The 21391-nt window shown below is 38.2% G+C and overlaps 1 protein-coding gene across 2 annotated transcripts; it reads right to left on the reverse strand.

Moving 5' to 3' along the window:
* Positions 1–1564: 1564 nt before the first annotated feature.
* marchf6 (membrane-associated ring finger (C3HC4) 6) lies at positions 1565–20940 on the reverse strand. Of its 2 annotated transcripts, XM_056744195.1 has the most exons (27): positions 20830–20939; positions 20662–20703; positions 19796–19895; positions 17402–17475; positions 16290–16433; positions 16106–16178; positions 15731–15899; positions 13664–13856; positions 13509–13570; positions 13396–13428; positions 13213–13264; positions 13063–13121; positions 12862–12968; positions 12705–12780; positions 10274–10348; positions 9977–10111; positions 9761–9880; positions 9555–9655; positions 7171–7308; positions 6861–7062; positions 6694–6763; positions 6393–6574; positions 6034–6168; positions 4858–4947; positions 4605–4737; positions 3542–3677; positions 1565–3430 (listed from the first exon to the last, which is right to left on the reverse strand). In XM_056744195.1, the coding sequence occupies exons 2-27, from the start codon at positions 20678–20680 to the stop codon at positions 3343–3345; spliced, it is 2766 nt and encodes a 921-aa protein (XP_056600173.1). In that variant the 5' UTR covers positions 20681–20703; positions 20830–20939; the 3' UTR covers positions 1565–3342. The 2 variants fall into 2 exon arrangements, with proteins under 2 accessions (XP_056600173.1, XP_056600174.1); XM_056744196.1 differs by having other exon boundaries at positions 12705–12773; positions 12888–12968; positions 20662–20940.
* Positions 20941–21391: the final 451 nt, after the last annotated feature.

Here is a 21391-nt window from a genome sequence, read left to right on the forward strand (position 1 = left end):
AAGGTTAATTGGATACAGCAGAAATAACATGCTGTTGTGGATAAGCTGTTCCTGCATGTCTTTCCTAAAACACGGATAACATAAAAATCAAAGCAACTTTAACTAACAGTGTTCTGTAGTCACGCGTAGAGTGAAAACTAACAACAACCCATAGCTTGTGTGGATTTGGGGAGATAAACTACACAAAACTACACCACAGAAACAGCACATCCCAGAGGCCGTTTTAGGAAGAATGCCCACTTGGCTTTGAAAGATGCCAGATTTCTTAATAAACCACCATATGGAATGGCTTAACCATGCATTTACTTGCTGCAAAGTGACAAGGTTATCTTTGGTATTTGTGGTAAATCCATAGTAACAATACAATAGGCTTTTACAACTTCAATATTTTAACCATGATATACATCTACTGTTGTACAAATAGGTTACTTGGTTACTAGATTTTCACGGTACAAGCATTGGAAACTACTGGTATATGAGACGGTTTATAATACAATCCAGCTGCTATGCTCCGATTGGTTTACTTTTTTCACAGTCTGTAGAATTGATGGCACTGTAGCGACTGAAGTCAGGTCTTTTAAAGTTCTAGACACATCTCTCTGTTGCATAACTGTGTACTGTAAGAGATTATGTGACTAACCTACAATACATATTAAGATTGCAAAAGTCCTGAACTTTGTTAAGTATGAATATCCAGCACTTGGAAACAAAGCAATTGCCTTTATCTAAAAGTCAGTTTTATTTTTTGTTCAAAATTCCACTATAAGGGAAGGTAATACAAATGATGTGCATTTCGTGCCCAAAGGCAAAGGCTTTATGAAAAGTTAACCTATAAATGTCAATATACCGTCAAATCAAATTAAATAATATATATAATATATATTTTTTAATGGGTGAATACTAGAAAACATAGTACAAATCTAGACTACAGGTCAAAATATAATACAATCATTGCCCTAACATAGGTTTACTACATTTCAGTGACGTTTTAAATCGTACAAGCAGAATAATTAGTTTTTTATTAATAAATAAAAAATATATATTTTTTAGTATATTTTGTTATATGCTTTTGTATTTTTTTTTTTTATGTTGCTATATATTTATTTTTAGTTTTTGTTCACCATAACAATTTTACTGCCTTAAACCTATTCTGATTTATTTATATATATATATATATATATATGAGACAATATTTCCATTTTTGGTTTAGCTTAATTTTTTATCCAAGTATTTTGGGTCAGCGTTTTATTTAATTCCAGTAAACAGAACCATGTTCCAATTTTGACTTTAGTAAACTTAAATAAGCATGCTTGACAGTCTGTGTCAAGTAACTGACGATGAATTGAAGAAAACTTTTTTTGATACATCAAGGGCTGAACCCGGAGCCTACTATTCTAGAAATAATCTTTATCGACCTCCAACTCATTCTTCATAACGATGAAAAGAAATTTTCCTTCGCTTTAGCACAAACACATGACCATTAAACTGACCTTGTTAAAATTGTAAAAGAATCCACATTAGGCTACACACTTGACTGCAGATTTGATAAAAGAGACAAAAGCACTGTAGTACCACACTTTGTGATTTAATATCTGTAATAAAAATTCTTCAACAAACAAACAAAAAATTGTCTGCCAGTATGAGGATGTAATCGTTACAGCGAGAGCCTCCCAGGAGGTTTTAAAACATTCAGAATACTGAATACTTCTCACACAAACATGCTATGAAAACCAAAGGTTAAGTAAACCAGACACACAACAGTGTTTGGTGCTGGCCTTCTACCTTTACCTGGTTTCAAGCTGAACTTAAACTTCAGAGAAAAAAAAAAATCAAACCAATGGCAATGATCAAACATGATGAGAACGGTGTCACTAGTTGCACATATAAAAATAGAACATTTACTTTTCCGAGGAGCTTAAACTTTTCGGAGGAGCTTAAACTATCAAGAAGCATACAGTATCCAGTTTCTGTGTTATAAGATACTATAAGGTCACTTATAGAATCTCAGCGATGTTTAACACTATCTCTAAAGCTGTCCCAGACAAATTCAACCCATCGCTTTGGAAATCGTGAACTTGTCACAGACGCAGCGGATGTGAAATGGAGCAAACGTACTCTGCTACGAAACATGACCCAGAATAATCAAAGTTACATTATTTACAAGAATGCTAAGGGATCTCCTCCTTATCCACACAAAACAGACTGCAGCAAATCCTGAATCACGTTTTTAGTCGATCAGTTTGATCAATTCTAATGAAATTACGTACGATTAATAATTACAAATTTTGGTCTGAAGTGTTTCCAAACTATTGCTGCTCTTAAAACAGATTAAAAAAGTGATAACCTACGTGCGTGCTGGAGTTACATCTTTGAGAATATGTTGCTAGCCATGCCGAGCACGAGACAGACAAACAAGTTGATAACCTGAATATCAAACACATATGCTAGCTCACATCTGCTGCGCAAGCGAAATGGCCTTCTAAGCTACCAGAAGGGACTGACTTTTGGAAAAAGAACTAGCACGAAGAGGTAGACTTTGAAGCTCATTGTGAGCCATAAAAACTACCTTAAAACAAAACATCAGCGGCTAGCTTCTGGCTCTGTGCTTATGACTTGTATGTTCTTGAGATGGGTCGGCAACAGTCCGGCAAGCTTCCTGCATATACTGTCAGCGAAATGAAATTCCCTCTTTTCCACATGACAGGAAATGGATGGGCGTGTCCTTATAAGTATAACCACTACCCTTCCTAAAACTAGGCATGGTCAAGCATTGAGAAATCAAAGGTAAGACATTACTGATAGCATTAAATCAAGCGAGATCCTCTCATTCAAAAACGTCACGGTCGTATTCCTTTGAAATAAATTGAAACTAATAAATAAATTGTACTAATATCACGACAGCCTACGTCCATGGCCCAGACGTGTTTAAGAGCTCTGTGGTCTGACTGGCCTCTCCACAAAGGTGATGAAAAGAACCACGTGGGTTGATTCTTACCACAAACAAAACTCCACAAAGAAGGCAACAACTAGATTTAATAAATTAATACACATATTTAGTCGGTTTTTGTTTAAAGAGCAAGACATTCTTATTTAATCCGAGCTTGCTTGCTTTAGGGGTTTCACTCTTGCCCTCCAATATATATACACAGCTCTTTCGCCCCTTTTTGCTGGCAGGGTCAGAGAGGACAGGGTCAGTTTTGTAGAGTCTTAGTGGACGTGACGTGTATGGACGCACACATCACAGGAAAAGCAGAGACAGCGGGACAGGAAGGCCCATTCAATCATTCACGTGACACATGCTTGCTCATTCTCACACAAAAAACAGCAAGTCCGATTCATTCTCTATTCCTGCACCGAACTGCTGTGTGTGGTAGAGCTGGTCTTGCCAGCTATGCGTTCGTAGTTTACAAGTCTCTGTCCAACAAGGTACCTGCATGGGTGAGAAAAGATTGTTTATATGATCAAAACAAATAGATAAGGACATACACCGCGATAAAGAATGATTAGTTACTATTGGTTATAAGTGGTGAGCAATACTCACTTGTCGTTCTTGATGTGCTCATAAAGGCGCTTGAATTGTCGGATTTGGAACGAGAGGATTCCCATCAGCACCACCACCATCAGAAGGAAGGGATAGATTCTCCTCTGCACCAGATTCTGCATCTCCATAGTGACCCCTACACAGAACAAGAAACAACAAGTTTCAGTGTCTAATACCACTGATCACGGTCCTTCATCACAGTTGACTGAAAACCACCAGCTCTAATGTTTGACCGGCTTTAACACAATTGCAGGGTGCATAGATATTTTTAGTCTGCTGAATAAAAAAAAGACAAGTTGAAAAAGTGCAAGACTGATTAAAGAATTGGAAGTCAAAAGTTAAGCCCCGTTCAGACAGCCAGCGACTTTGTCGCTGCGTGTCGCCTTCTCTTGCTTTGAGATTGTTAGAAAGCATTCCTGGCTTTGGTTATCGTAGTAACAGTTTGAACAAACAAACTCTCCAAAAACGGACGAGTGATGGATGACATGAGCTCCACTGCTTTACTCTCATTTGCGTAAAGTTGACCAATTCTCAACTTTTGTAGCTAGACTTTGGTTGCTGGACTAGCCCACTTCCAGTCATCCAACAGTCACTGTCCCCGCCTTTCCACTGAAATGAATGCTGGTTGCTGGTGCTCTGAACAGGTCGTTAAACGTTTTATGTTAACTAAATCCACAGACACAACTGTATGCTGTAAAAATGTTGAGAAAACGCAAGTTTGAACCAACTTGTTAGGCAACTTAATACAAGTAAATTATTTTATCACTCTCTACTTAAAGGTACGAGAAATAATGTTACCGGATGAGGTAGAGTTTTATAAATGTTGCGAATAATTATGGTCCCTAAATAAAGGACTGCTCGAAAAAAGCTAGTGTCTTGCAAGACTCTACTTACGCATTTGTCCACAACACTGTTGTCATGCGGTTTTTACGTCATGACAAAGGGTAATGGTGGAAACAAAGGGTTAAACCCCCCTCAATCTTTCCATCTGTAAATCCTTTCGAAATAATGTTTAGAAAAAACCACAAAAATAAATCACCAATTAGGTAGTGTATCTACATACCAAGAAGAGGGACGATGCCTACAGAGATCACATAAGGGATGCAGAGAGAAAGCAGCAGCACGGCGATGACAGGGGCAGCCAGCTTCCTGATGATGAAATGAAGGTCAATGTTCCTGATGCCATTGGCATACACCTAGAGAGGAGCAAGAAATCATTCCGTTAGAAAGTAAATCTGTCTAGTCAACCTTCTAGATTGCTAACAACAACAACACCATTGAGATTAATATTGAAAATGATCACTGCAGCTACAAACCTGCTCGATAACGGTCTTCAGCCACCACTGGGGACCCATGAGGGTGATGGCAGCAATAATTTTGGCATGCAGCACTCCTAAGGCCCAGTCCTTAATGACACAATGGAGAGAAAGAGTCAATGCATGTATTTGTTTTTAAAGGGTGATCGGAATCTTTTGATTGACAGGACACCGTTTTTGCAAAAGTAAATCCCCTGAAACTAGACAGCCACTAAAGCCTTTTTGTATTTATTATTTTTTGTCTGTGTTATGTTTGCACCCACTGTGGGAATGTATTACCTTATTGAGGACGATAAACTATTTATGTACAAACAGACCACATTAAAGGGACAGTTCACCCCCCAAGAAATCTATATTCGGTCATGTATTCACCACCGTACCGTCCAAAACCCATTTATGACTCTTTATTCCATGGAACACAAAATTTTAAAGGAAATGGTTGTGTTCATAGTAGGGATGCACGATAAACTATCGGCCATATCGGTAATGGCCGATAAATGGTCATTTCTAATGTTATCGGTATCGGCCGATAATAAAATTTAGACCGATATATAGCCGATAAATTATAAATCATTACCTCTAGTTAAACTTCTTTAGCTGCATGCTGCTCACAGTTAAAATACTGTACAGTACTGTCCTTGTAACTAATTGCTATTAGCAAAATATTGTTGATATAGGTACAGTATGTAGATGCAGTATTTATAAATGTGTAAATTATAGGAACTAAAGAATATTATTTGAATCCAACTGTTGTCTAAATGCTGTCTGTTTTGAGACCTGTTAGACATGTGAATAATAAAGAAACATTTCTGGGTTGCTATAATTTGTTTATTAAATAAAAATATATATATATCGGTATTCTGGCTTCCAATGTTAAAGAATTATCGGTTATGGTTATCGGCCAACAATGTAAATATCGGTGCATCCCTAGATCATAGAATGAAAGTCAGTGGGTGCAATGTTGTTTAGTTACCAACATTCTTCAAAATATCTTCTGTAGAATAAACAAAAAAGCGGGCGATTAAACGATTACCTGTGAATTTCCCTTTAACCCGCATTTCATATCCATAGATCATTTTAATATTCTGATCTAGATTACATTTAAACAACACATTCTAACATTTTGTTCTTAAAAACCCTGGCTTCAAAGTAGGAAGGAAGCTGATCGTGTTTTACCTGCCAGGGGTAGAAGAGAGGCGTCTGATCCAAAGGAACTCTAAGAGGAGCTACAATCACCAGCTCAAACATAAGTCCCAACAGCAGAGGAATAACTCCGGCCAACAGCACGGCCACGATCAGTGTCTTCACGATCTGATCACAAACGGAGTTCACTTGTGTTATGACAATACTTTCATCAAACATTCTGATGGGGTTTATAATTTAATTTACAGATGAATGGGAGCTAAAGCTGTTTAGAGGACATGTGTGTGTGTGTGTGTGAGAATAAAGGTGTTACACAATATGCACAAAATATGTACATAAAAATACAAAGTAACAGCATTTCAGAGATAAAAGAAGATTAATGTATTATTTACCATGAGGGTCCACTCTTGAACCTTGAGCAGAATGACCGTACGACCCTGAGGCATCCAGGCCAGCAGCACCGTGATGGCTCTGATGGACAGCCAGCACACATAAAGCCCACATGCCGCTGTGTACAGCTCATGGATCTTAGCACTGCCCGTCCAGAACGACATCAGCCAGCGGCCGGTAAACACTGAAAATCACAGGCAGACAAGTCAGCCAAAACTAGACATGATCTCCATCACACATCAATATGGATTAAAACGAACACATATGGCACAATTAGTCTTTGAAAATGTGTTGTTATCTAACCTGGTAATGTAAGACACACCAAGCTGGCCAAAAGCAGCGTCACGCACATGAACAAAATCAGCAACACAATCTACAGGGTGGAAAAACATTAAACGGTTCAAATTAAAATCAAATAAACCATGAAAATCTTCACAATATTGGCAATAAGGATGGAAGAACATGAGTACCCTCAGAGGAAATTTCATGGGCCGGTGATAGGGTTGAAAGCCCACTGGGCCGCCCTGTTGCAGTATGGCCTGGTGGGCAGCATGTAGCCCTTCTCCCACCACAGGAATGGCGTTGTTACGGGCCTGCTGGTTGTTGTTGGCCTGCTGGTTGGCATTGTTTTCGTTTTCCTCCTGGTCTCCCAGCAAATAAGAATGCAAGTCCCTGAACGTGACACAAAGTTGTGTTTTAGCGATGAATGGAAACATTTTTGGTAACACGAAAACCTTGAAGGACATAATGAGTATTAGTGTAAGTGTACGCGAGACTCACAGCAGATAGCCGGCAGTTACCGTCCAGGCACGCACCAGACCTTTGAGCCACTGCCGCGTGTGACCCTGCTCCAAAAGCGCAGGAAGAACAACCTGCAGCAGCAGCAACTCCAGAGATAACTCACTCACTGGAGCATCGCTGAAAAACATACAGACAAACGTACAGTTCATTTGTATATAAAAAACTTATTGATGGTATTGATGTTCTGGGAACTATTATGTTTCATCTCATAAAATTAAAAAACTCTTCGGTCATCTTTAAAGAACCACCAAAACCTGAATATCAATTTAACAAGCTTTTTTCGAACATTTCTATATTCTATATTTGCTTGACAAAAGCTGTAGTCTCTATGTACCAATAAACTGACAACCTGGGTGTATGACTGTTTGTAATTTAAGTTGCAGAACAAAACGCCAAGTCATTGAAATTTGACGTTTAAATTTGAAATAATTTACTACTGGCTAATCTCTCTGCCTCACAAAACCCCCACGCATATAGTTAAACATTAAATGACATGTGTAATTTGTGTAAAAGCACATTTATTGTCCAAATTAACTTCATAGAGACTGCCAGATACATTTATTTACATTTAGCAGACGCTTTTATCCAAATCGACTTACAGAGAGTTCAGGGAGCATTAAGCGGTATGTCCTTCCGGAGCAATAATACAATAGATTTACAAAAGTTACTAGTTTCAACAAATGCTAGACCAATACTGTGGTGTTTTTTTTATCTGTTTGGGAATAAGTGTGTATGATATATCCGTGAGCTGACCGAGAGAATGTGCGACGCAACACAGCACGTTGTGCAACCTCATTAAAGGGATCCTTCACCCAAAAATAAAAGTTCTGTCATCGTTTACTCACCTTCGAGTTTGTACTGGTGAACACAGAGAAAGATATTTGGAAGAATGCTTATAACCAGACAGATTTTGCCCCACACTGACTAACATAGTAGGAGAAAATTCCATGGTAGTCAAAAGTGCCCAAGAAATGTTTGCTGTCCTAAATTCTTAAAAAAAATGTCTTGTGTTCAACAGAACTAAAAAAATTGAGTACATTTTCCTACGATGGGAGACGATGGGGGGCAAGATCTGTTTGGTTAAAAGCATTCTTCCAAATATCTTCCTCTGTGTTCATGAGAACAAAGAAATATATACAGATTTGAAAGAACCTGAAGACGAGTTAACGATAACAGAATTTTCCTTTTTGGGGCGAAGAACCCCTTCAACTCCCTTTCATCTTTCCATAGTGTCGACTATTTTCCTCGAAGCTCTTCATGCTGTGCTTATTTTTGCCTCCAAAGACAAAATGTTAAACGTTCGCTCTCATAATGAATAAATTTTATAATCTAACTGGTCTTACTGATCCTGGAAACGCAAGACTGTACATTGTGAACTGTCAATAAGTTCAAAGCGTAAGGGTAACACAAGAAATCACTCATTTTTATGTCATAGGACAATAATCCTAACGTCAGTTTTCTCAGGCATTCAAATATTACCTATGTTCTATTTAAATCCTTGTGTTAAATCTCCCCCTCTCTTTCCTCAGAAGAGAAAGTCAGTGCCCCAACAAACACACAGCCGGTCAAAGTTCTCTCATAGTGCTGGATGTAAAGAGGACAGCAGGGTTCCACAGGTTAATACACCAGGCAAACACAGGGAGAAACTAGACTTATATAAAGCGAATGGACTTTAATGGCATTAATTGCTGAAGACACAACATCAACTCCTCTATCTCTCTGCAGGATCAGATTGCAGTAATGCTCTATGGAGAATGATGACATCAGGTGCAACACACCTGCCAAATGATGCAACAGGCCCATATGACACTACAGAGAGTCCTGGCACACACACTGGGCAACAAAGTTAAGGAGCAGGTATATTTGCATTTTCGCATCTGTCTCAGAGTTCGACACATGCGCAGTACAAATGAGTATGTGTGCTCTAACAGACTGTCAGCGCTGAGTTGTGTCATTCACAGACCCACTGCAAATTCAACAGAGGAAGTCATTCGCCATTGCAAACAATCCGAGCAAACAGCAAGACAACAAAGCACACCAACCAAACAGTATGTAGGATATGTTTCTTAGCTTACTGTTCTTAGTTTCAGCGTGTTGGTTTTGTCTCGTTCTTCTATGACTACGGCACACTGCACACTTTCTGTGTGTGTATTGACCCCAAGTGGACTAGAGCACTTTTCTCACGCATGTGCTGTTGCAAGCGTCACGTCCACACGGTCTCAAATGTATACAGAAAAACCAAGCAAATCTGCCTACCGACACTCATCTTGAAGCTCTAAAATGGTTTACGCACGGATTGCACAATCAAAAACAACATTACGTTTTAAGACTTAGATAATGAGGAGGAAACGCGGTTTATTTACCTGTAAAGCATCACATTGTAGGGAAGAAATAATGGCAAAACGTGTTTGATTATTCGAATAGGAAGCCATAACATGAGAAGAACGATTGAGCCGAACACGACCTAGAAAACAAAGGAGAGCACAGCTTTTCAATTCACGTAACAATGGAAACAAAAAAAAGGGTGTCAAGGTATTCAAAGAGCAAGCACACATGAAAATGTCCTCACCACTGAAAGTATAAATCGTCTCAGGTGTCTGTATATGGGGAGGTGAATCATTTCCTGCACTGGGTTGAAATCTGGATCGTTCAGGTTTCTGAGAAACCACAAGACTCCGGGCCTTAGAACCTAAGACATACAAAGACGACATTGACATCTCTCAAACTTGTCAACAGATCCCGAAAGAGCCTCTGCGCGGTTAGATTGATGTAAAGAAACACCTGCCTCTCTGAGAAGAAGAATGAAGGAAGCAAAGTAGAAGACGTAGACCATCCCCACCAGCCAGTGAAGGAACATGGTGGTCCCCGGGGCAGATTCAAAACTCAGCTCTCTGTCTTTTAATGAGGCATCAAACATTTCCTAGAAAACAAAACATGTAACTCAGCTGAAGGCGTGAAACTTATGTTGTTATGTAAAGGATGATGAATATGTAGGTTAGCTTTAAAATGCCCTCTCATTGGCTTTTTTTACACAACACTCAATGAACCTTAAACTGGTTTGATAAAATGAACGAATATATACCAGAGAGCAGATATCAAGCCACCAGCCACAGATGAGCGGGAACACACCAATCTCCACAACCACTAGAAGAGACACCTGATAGAAAGACAATAGGCATATTTTATAAACTCAATTCAGTTCCTAATGCTCAACTTTGCCCAATACTTAGAGTTAATTTCATGGATTAAAGTAAAAGTAATTATTCTGACTAAAGTTTTTTCAGGCCAAGTCATATTACTTTCACCAACACTTCATTTAAATAGTCGAGACCAATAGCGTTTTAAGGGGAGATGTTTTGACCGTTTTAAGGTTGCCAGGTTGAGTATTTTAAAAGCTCTTTTTAATCTGTGTAATATTTTACTTACCTTGGCAAATAATCAACCATCTACATAACTTTTCAGTGCATGTTTTTATTTATCTTATAAGATCAACAATATTTTCTGAAACTTAGTAATTAACAGAACAAAAGTTAGAGCACAACCATTAAAGTCGGAGTGAAATAAAAATGACAATGCCTGTTTTTCATGAAATATTACAGCGTTTGTTGTAAATAGAAATGATAGCCACCTCCAGTTCACAGGGACTTAAAGACCAAAAAGTGCTATTCTTGTGCAAAGGTCCCTAGAGTGCTTTTCACTCTTTCTGCCTTTTGGCTGTGAACTCATTCCTGAAGCTTGGCTAGAGCTGACACCCGTTTCAGTGTTTGACTAGCTAGATTGACTAGTGTATGGCTTTTACATAATTTTTAATTTTTACTAAAAACATTCAAAAAATGTTCACTATGTCATGAAATATCTGATATTCAAATTATCAATATGTGTATGTGATGCGTTTTGTTGTTTTAACACTATTATATTGATCGTGTTAGTTGAGCTCCAAGCTCTACATCACTTGAATTCATCCACTTCTCAAAATACACAAATGTAAGTGCCTGGTGAACTGGTAAAAGAATACAGTGGTCTTAACAATTGCTTACATTGCAGATACTATGTGTGAATAAAAACATCGTCCAATTATATTTGAGGAGATTGTTATTGCCGCTTCCATAGACATCAGTGTGTAACTCTAGAGGGCTTTTCAGACTGAACTTAACCCTCTGTTATCTTCATTCTAAACCCCGCTTTTAACCCCGGGAAAACCAACGTTTGACACATGTAATTTTGAATCGGGGTTATGAAGCAGGGTTAGCACCACTTTTGTAGGCTTAACCCCGCATTGCAGTGTTGAATAGGTGCAGTGTGAAACGAAGCGTGAGTAGAATGATACAAGACGCTTAGCAGCAGACAACCTATCAAAAACTGAACAAAAACGCTTTATGAGGACATGAACACATGAACTTCATCTCCAGAGTTGCTCTGAGAGTTTATTTCACAGACATTTTATTGTTTGAATGAAGAAATAGAGATACTAAAAAATAAAAAAAAACTGTCTTTTGACAAACTGCCAAAATAAAAGTCTGTTTAACTCTGCATTTTGTGTGGACAAATATATTACTACTTAATAGTAAAAAAAGAAACTAAACAAATTTACATAAACTAAGCATAAGCTGAAGTTAGTTGTTTACCTTTAAATTATTCTTTCTAGTTTCTAGTATTAATGTTTCTTATTTATAAATTTGTATTATATTTGATGTTGAATGTAATATGGCAATGTAATGTATTAAATGGGTTAACTTTTCACAGATAAAAATGTATGCAATTTCAGCAATACATAAAAAAAATTGTTGTTCTTTTTTAAGAGACCCGTTTTATTCTCTCCTGTACATTTAGTATTGCTCTTTAATAAAGAAACAGTATTCAGAATACCCGATTAATTGATTAAAAAAATCTGTAGAATACTCTATTACTATATTAATCGCTAGCTGCAGCCCTACAGATAACCCAGGATTCTGTTGACCTGGGGTTAAGAATAAACCGGGGTTAACGATAAAAAAAAAAATGTATTTTGTGCTTGTAGGCACGTGTACATGTCTGAAGCCTAAAATAAACATAATGTGGTTGAAAGCACAGCAAAGTTGTGATATGTGGCAGGATTGAGTGTGTCTCCGGCTCAGTGCCAGCCAAAGTGCTGAAAGTTCTAACCACAACAGTACCAGCCTAGAATGATCCCACTTGTGTGACTGTATGCGTCAAATGGTTAAAATAATGAAAAGTGAATTTAAGACATTAAAGTCCCTATGAACCGGAAGTTGTGATCGGTTTTACTTCCGAAGGAGAACTTTAATCCATGTAATTTACTTCAACAAAAATGTATTACATCTGTAATCTCGGTTGATGCAACATATTAGCATTAGTGCAATTTAAAAAAGCCACTCTACAGTAAATCTCAAAGTACTTATGTACAGTTATGTGACCTAAATCAGGCGACAATCTTACGACAAACCTATTGCTCATTCTAATGAGTCAACAAGTTTACCAAACCTGCCATAAATGAAACTGTTGAAATAACTGACCTTCACCACAATGTAGCAAACTCCTAATAAGCGACGTGATCTCTGAAATCTCACCAGTGCTGCTAATCCCTGAGAACTAAGTTAAGAAAAGTCACATCAGAAAATAACTTGAAAAGAGCTAATCTTGTGTAAAAGTGATGGTGATTTCACTTAAAACCTGCGTAGTTGAGTCTGAAAGGATACATGGCACACGATGAGTGTGATGGCTAACAGGACGTATCCAACTATAGTGGTGATGAGTCCCTCAAAGTGTGAGGCACGAACCTGATAATAGTTCAGAAAGCATTTTGGTCAACATTGGTAAAAATTCACAAAGAAGGGATAAGGATCATTTCATTATTCCTACTTGGAAACTTACATTTTCTTCGAAACCAAGACCAACCACTGAGAAGTGGCCAATGTGGTAGGGACAGAAAGCTAAAAAGAGATTTTGTATATTTATCATTTGAAAACAAACGATAATTTTTGTATTATGTTTTGTAATGTACAAGATCAAAACTGCTCATACCAAACACCAGGATGAAGAGTGTGTTGAGTGAGACCACCCAGAAGACGTGCTCCTGATTTAAAAAATAAATGTAATTGAAAAGCCACGCATCTTGAGATCTTGATGTTCTTAAGGTTGTTTATTAAATATTTATTGGCAGATCACATTTGTCAGATGGCACACACAGGTCAATAAATAACTTACCAGGAACACCAAGGACCCATCAAGGCCAAGCATCTAGAAAAGCAGGAAAAAATGTTTTTAATATTTGTCTCAAAGCTCTTTGTCTGATCTCTGACACAAGCAAAGAGTCTGACCCGTTCCCATGTGAGCTCCTCAGCTGCACGATCCCACTCCAGGGCATTCCAGTTCATATCATCTGCACAGATCACACACACCTGTCTATAACTAAAGCTCTACGGTCTACCGCTTCAGAAAAAAATACTTCCACACCAGGAAAACCCTTTCATACCCTGTGCTCCATTGTTGCCGTCTGCCACATCTTCGGCCCCTCCATCTTCCTCGTCTTCATTTTCCAGCTCCATCTCCTCAGCCGGATCAGGGGGAATGTCAGGAGCCTCGGCCGCTGCGGCGTTCTCCACTGGGGGTTCGGCCGGAGCGGCCATGGGCTGGTTATCAACGCCTCCGTTACCCGGACCAGGTGCCTATTGGACGATAAGACAAGAACAATCAAAAGGACATAAACAAGTAGCATAGTCAACTAAAGTCTGTCTAAAGAAGAAGTGAATAGAAGGCAGTCACAGTGCAGGTCGTCTGTTTAGAGAGCCAGAGAATTAGGGAATATTGGGAGAGATTTGGGGAAGGTTTGAAAGGTTATTACATTGATCTCAAATCTAAAGGGTTGTTACAGTGAACAGGAAGAAGAGTAAACAAAAAGTGTCTTGGTGTAAACTGCGTAATTGGTCTCTGAAGAATATCCCCCATCGGAAAGCCACCCCTGACATGAGCCACTTCCGGAAAGAGTAAAACATTCACTCATCATATCATCAAAAGAGAGCAAGAGGATACGAATCCTCAGCAGAGGCAATTATAAGAAAGCCATCAAAACCTCTTGCTAAATTGATAAAATGAAATTGAGGGATCTCATGGTATTTAACAGCATCTATTATCAAAGTAACCTTTACATTTAAAGGTGGACTAAGAGATTTCTGGAAAAATACTTTGTGAATATTTTTTTTCTTCCTATTTATGTTGTGTTAGCAATAGGGGGCATGTCAGCTCCTTATGGAGGGATGAGGGGATGAAAAAGGGTGAGCAAGGGTGTGTTTCTTTTGAGAAGGGGGGCGTTTGCTTCATAACTAATTTTAAATATCAAAACTGTCCGCACCTTTGAGAAAAAGAGAGCTCGGAGAAACTTGAAAATAGAAATACTTCTATTACAGGGGTATGATTACGGTTTTCACAAAATCAGATTTTCACTACATGCGGCATAAAAAAAAATGTACAACAATGATATTATTGCGATATTCATGTTATTATATCTTTTTTTTAAGAAATATATAATGCTTTCATACAAATTTAGCTTTAATTTGAATCACACTCAAAATATGTGTGTACTTAGACAGCGATAGGAAAACAGGTGCTGAACTATTTAGGATATTAACATATATGAAGAATTAACAAAATATCAATAAGACTTAAGTATCGCAGTTATTGCACATGTTTATAATGCTGTATATTGTGACACCACTATTCACAATCTAGAACTAACGACTGCTTCTTTTGCATTTAAAGAAAGAAATCAAAACCTTTTCTTCATTTACTCACCCTCGATTTGCAAATTTGTTTAGATTTCTTTCTTCTGATGAACACAGAGAAGGCTATTTGGAAGAATGCTTTTAACTTGTGGACGATTAACCGAAAATGTATATCATGTGATTTATGCACAAGTAAATGAAGTACGGTAAAATGCTCCTGCATCTGAAAGCCAAAAGGCACTTTCGTGCAGAAACTCCAAATATGCAATGCAGAAGAAGACCATAACAGGAAATGCCTAAGGACATGTTTTTATCATTGTTCCTCAAGCCTCCTCAGGTATTTTCATGATAATAAAGTATATTTATAATGATCATGTTTGACGAGTGTTGCTTTTTTAAATGCATGTCATAAGCGACTCAAACTCGCACTACTTTTAGATCAAGCAGCATTTCCTACTGATCCCAGAGCCGTGCTTCACGGACCAGCTATGCATAAATAATCACAGCCAGCTTGATTTCAGCAGGATTTAGTGGTAACTGCGATCAATCGTGCACATGTCTACTTGTACCCAAACAGTTTTTGTCCAAAATGTACTGCCATGGAAGGAGAAATTGCCTTCTAAATTTCTTTGTTCTTTTGAACCAAAAGTTATTTTAAAGAATGTAGGAAAGCAGGCAACAACTTGAGGCCGAGTAAAGGATGACAGAATTGTCATTTTTGGGTGAACTGTTCCTGTAGTTGTACAAAATTGATCCTCTGAGGGGGATCCATTAATATGTGATGAAAGCTGTGTAAATGGGTGCAAACGTTTTTATTCTACCTCATTGGGCGGTCCTGCGGCATTGGCAGGCTGCTGCTGGTTATTCTCCAACCATAAAGGGGCTCCACCATGAACAATCTGCTCCCGCAGCCACACCAGACTGATGAAGGCGCAGAGGGTGCAGGTCACCACAAAGCAGCCCTGCAGGCAGTCAGCCAGCAGGTTCTCTCTGCAGGGGCATGAACATTCAGCGCTGAACATCACATCTGAAATATCCTACTATTGCAATTCACCACACCACCCCAGCCCAGCCGCATTACAAATAACCAAAATATAGGATAAATCATTATCCTCAGACTGCACAATGAGCCTATCTGCAAACTAAATTAATATTTTAGTGGGGAAAACTTGAGAGCTTTCCTGTCTGGTACTTACGTGGAGAGCATGTCTAACGGCAAGGTCAGGAGGGAGCTCACTGAACCGGTGAACAGACATTTATAGATGCGACCTGTTGGAAACAGAACGTTATGTGAGCAACAAAGCACACAGCAGAATATGGGAATTAAAGACGCTGTACTGCTCAGAGCGTACCAGACTATGACCTTTGGGCATTACTTACATGCTGTCAAAGGTACAACTCCCAGCCAAGCGAAGGCAACAAGCGTGTAATGAAACCAATATCGGATGGCTGTGCCTATACTGGTGACCAACCCTGCGAAAATATCCTGCACTGGGAGCCGTGAAGGCATGTCTGGAGAGTAAACTGGGAGGGAAAGAGATGAAGACAGTTTCAGATGCTTGTTTAAACAATGGAAGGTAAAGTGACAGCTTGGCAGTGAAAGATTAAACATTCGCAACAGACGTTAAAGGGATATTTCAAATTGTCATTCCAAACCTGTCTGACTTCTGAATATTATAAAATTGGTCACCAAACAACACTGAACCCCACTGAATCCCATTGTATGGACACAAGAAAAAACCACTGAGACATTTTTCTAAATATCATCATTTGCGTCCCAGAGTAACATACAGGTTTTGAATGACATACGGCTGAAAAGTTATTACAGAATTGTTATTTTTTGGTGAACTATCCCATTAAGACGTTCAATATACTAAAGCACATATTAAGACTATTGAGTTTCATTCATTGTTTTTTAACATAATGTATATCCTGCTTTTTCAAGTCTTTTATATAAAGCATTTATTTACACACCACAACCATTCAAATGAAAAAACACACTGCAGAAGAGCCTCAAGCATTTTACTAGCTTTAAACATCAGTAATTTTACAGTAAACAAAAGAATGTCAACGGGGATGCAGTGTCTATGCGTCTGAATCACTAGAGCGTAGTATTAAGTCCCCATAGAAATTCCACACATTGGAGCTTTACAACCAGCCTTAGTTTACATTTTTCCAAACCTTTTGAAGAGAGTAGCAGAAGCCACACTTCCAAAGTTTCTAAAGCAACTTGAATGTATACAGAAAAGTCATTACAGAAAAGTCAAGGGACAGTGACTCACTGTGGGTTTATTAAAAGCCTAATTTCACCCCAGCAAAGGGAATCTATATCAAACAGCACGAGTCCTCTGATCTCACATCACATGGCATCCCATGACCCCTATACCTCTAAAGCAAACAATCGCTGCTATTGAACAGGCCGTTTGGGTAGATTTAACGTATAGAGTGGGTTCATGGTCATACTTCGCCTAAAGAATGAGTAGGTTACTTACTTGGCGTAAAAGCAAATCTGTGCTTGCATAATTCACAGTACTCTTTTCTGCTGTGTTTAAGCCACTGCACCAAGCTGTGAAAACACAAGGGGAAGATGGGGTTAGGAGGGGGACATGATGTTGAGTGATCTGTGTGTGTAAAGCTCAGAAAATCCTGCTTCATATGTCATTTCCACAAAGAAAGAAAGTAAAAGCTAGGTTGACTACACATTGACTGGGGCCCCTGTGCACATCTACAGAGGCCTAAGTTGCAGCTAGACTCACGCATTTAAAAACATACAGTTCATCTAATGAATGGATGTTACTGGCTCTTTCCGTTCAGTTCGAACACAAAGTCCAAAAGTAACAGGCCTCAATGTCAATGGCAAGGATAACCTACATTATTGTTAGCAGAGGCTGTGCTCCACTGACTGACATTCAACGTTCAAAAAAAGCATATGCCAATTTAGCATGTGGCCTATTTAGGGTACAAAAAATACACTTTCTAAATTAGACCGTGCAATTACTATAGTATTATATCATACACACAATTGACAGCAAGCTCTTTGTCATATTATATTATTGTTTGTTAGTAGGGATGCTCCGATCCGATATTTGTATCGGAAATCGGCGTCGATACTGAATAAAATTCTAGATCGGGTATCGGTGAAAAAATTGCACAGATACCCGATCTAGCTTACATAAAATTTCTGCTAGGCGATGTAAAAGTTCCTGGAGACACCGGCGCTTAAACTCTCTCGTGGCTGTGCTTTGCGAAGCGTGTGACATCATACGCTAGCAACGTGCTCTTTACGCAGTGTGCGTGAACAAGCGAACATAGCTTACATTGAGCAGCGAACAGCATGGAGCGACAAAAAATATCTGCCTTTTAGATTTACTTTAGAACAGCTACGCCAACAAGTTACACCGCTGTTTGCAATACATGAGAAGTAAATGTTCCGAGGGGTTGTGATAAAGCTGTTCATTATAATACTACTAATTTAAGCACGCCGAGTTCAATAAGCTGAAGAAACTAAAACGAGACGGTACGAAGCAGCTAACTTTGGAGGAGACAACGAAAATAATTCAGAAATTTCCATCTGGTAGTGTGAAAGCAGCGAAAATCATTGAAAGCATTTTGAATTTCATGGTAATGGATTTGCAACCGCTGTCCGTCGTTGCGAACAATGGCTTCAGACTCCTTATAAACCACCTGGAGCCGCGGTACGACATTGTGAAGCGTAACTGAGACCTGAACTGTACCAAAAAGTCTGCAAACATGTATACGAAAAAAATAAAGATGTTAATGCGGTGAGTTTTGTGGATAATTTGACTTTGAATTTCTATTTGCACCGACTAAACTATTATATCTTTTTCCGTTTATTTTTACATGTGCAGCACAAGCTAGGGAAGCTAGTGTTTTGTTTATCTTTCGGTGTTGGATGTTAAATTTGATTTCCACTAAACTTTAGCTTAGTTTAGTGGACTTTGCTTTAATGACTAAAGCATTAAAAAGAGCTGATTCCTGTTTGAATATCTAAAGCAGTGAAGCTATTGCTTTTTTGCTCAATTTCAGCTGCTTTATTGTTTATTGTGCATTGATTTTTTAAATTATATTTGCACATAACAGTTATTAAGAGATTTTGTTTCCATTTATTAATACTTGTCTATCAAGCTAGTGAAGCTGTTGTTTTATTCAGCTGCTTAATTTGCACTTTAATTTTGAATTTCAAGTTTAAGATAGTGAACATTTTGTTTTATTTTGCTGGTTTAATAAATAATTCACAAAATTTGTGAATCATTTGTTTGTTATTTTGTTTTACGGGGTCAGGAAATTAATGTTAAGTCGAGCTTGATGTCTTGCACAGCAATGCACACAGTTTATTAAGTAATTGTGCACTTTAAAAATGTTACCTTAGTATCGGATCGGTACTCGGTATCGGCCAATACTGAATCTCAGGTATCGGAATCGGTATCAGAAGCAAAAAAGGTGGATCGGAGCATCCCTATTTGTTAGTGCTTTGAAACCCTTCAAACATTGCAACCGGTTAACCATTTTACACCGCCCCATTTGTCCCATTACTGTTTTTGCCTCGAGTAGAAAAAAATAGAATTATTGCAGGACATCATGCTCTGCGAAGTTAAGTGCACAAATTGCATCTTCCACTTTTATAGCAAGGCACAATAATCGAACAATAGCTTTAGGCACGTGTCATTTGTCATAAACAGAGAGGAAAAGTGTCGTATCGTCTTCTATTTCGAAATCAAACTATTTAGTTTAGACAAATTCACTACATTTAATTTGACATTTCTTTATATACCAACCGAAAATTCAGATGCACAAATCATAAATCAGTTTTATTTCTGCACAGCAATTGGACACGTAATTAATCACTGAATGAGAAAAGATCTTACCATTCCTGATGGATAAACTTAATACTTCCAGTACAGACACATGGATGGTAGAGCGGCTTGTCTTGAGTTCCCTCTGAACGACACACCCTACATATGTCAGCTGCAAGACAAGGTGGCCAAAATAAACATGTTTAAAGCACAATTTGTATCTCTGGTAGGAGTCAATTAAAAAATGCATCCAATACTGCAATGAAACTACATACGACTCCGCAAGAATCTACAACAATACAGAAGATTTACATTATGAAAAGAAGATTTATTGGTGATAAGGACTAATGACTTTCCATTGACTTGGGCCATGCATGCAAAACTACAGCCTACTGTAGTATTCTGCCAGTCAACAACCTGATCACAGTTAGAATGTAAACCCCAAATCAGATATTAGTTAAGAGCAACGTCAATAAAAACCATGTAAACTCGCATACAGGAATTGACAGCGATATATCCCATTCCATTACGTCATTTTCAAGTGGGTTTACACCTGGCCACATCATTTCTTTAAGGCTTCCTTCAAACACATGACAGCTTTCCACGTCATGGTCGTCGATCAGAGTATAATTACTCTTATAATAAATATTATCTCGACATCCTGTAACGCATAAACTAGTTCACTCCTTATTGTCTTTATTTAGACTCGATGACAGATATAACGTTACCAAACCTCAGGCTGGCAGTGAGTAACGTTACTTTAGCTTATTAGCTGGCGCGGCTACAGTTCATTGGTCCAATACAGTTGGCTACGAGTACTCATGCTAAATCGTCACGTAGTAATAACCATATTCCTGTTTTACCACAAGCATAGAGATAATGTATAGTCTTTAAAAAGTAACATTACAAACAGACAAATGCTAAAGTGCCGAGCTTACCTTCTTCGGCAGTGTCCATCTTGTACGGTGACGCACTGTCCTCTTTACAGTCAACACATAACACACACCGCGGAACAAAACACACGATCAGCTAACATACAACTACACTAATATACAACATGACGAAAGCGAAACCGACTATGAATGCAACATAAATTTGGACCGGACCTTCGTGCTCAAGGATTAAGCTACTTGTTTGTCGACTATCACGGTTGCACTTAACATGTTTGTCGTAAAGGTTTGTGGCCTCTGGATCCGCTGCTTCCGAAGCGAAGGTGCAGCTGCTACACATTTACGACAGTTTGCGACACTTTTTTGCACTTTCCGCTGTTGGCTGCGCTTTCTTTTTCTTTTTTTATTAACGGCATAAAATTTAAAAACAAAATAGGCATTAATTCAAAAGTAATTAATTCGTCCAAAATATACATTTGTAGGTAAGATGTAAATATACATTTGTATATTTTGGTTGAGTATTGGGTTGAGCAATGCACAAATTGAGAAAATAACATTTTGTTGTTTTATATATATGTTTTTATCTCATTTAACCACTGATTTGAAGATGGACTTTGATTTAAACTACCTACATTTATGAATGAAAAACTTTTCCATACAAATTAAAAAAGTGAACAAAATGTAAATATTCCCCCAAAATCCCAAACTTGAAAAAGAAAACATGGTCCAAACTTTCAATAGTTTTACAAAATAGACAATTATTCCCTTCAAACTTTCA

The sequence above is a fragment of the Triplophysa dalaica genome, chromosome 3 (genome assembly GCF_015846415.1).
Source record: "Triplophysa dalaica isolate WHDGS20190420 chromosome 3, ASM1584641v1, whole genome shotgun sequence".
Taxonomy (NCBI): domain Eukaryota; kingdom Metazoa; phylum Chordata; class Actinopteri; order Cypriniformes; family Nemacheilidae; genus Triplophysa; species Triplophysa dalaica.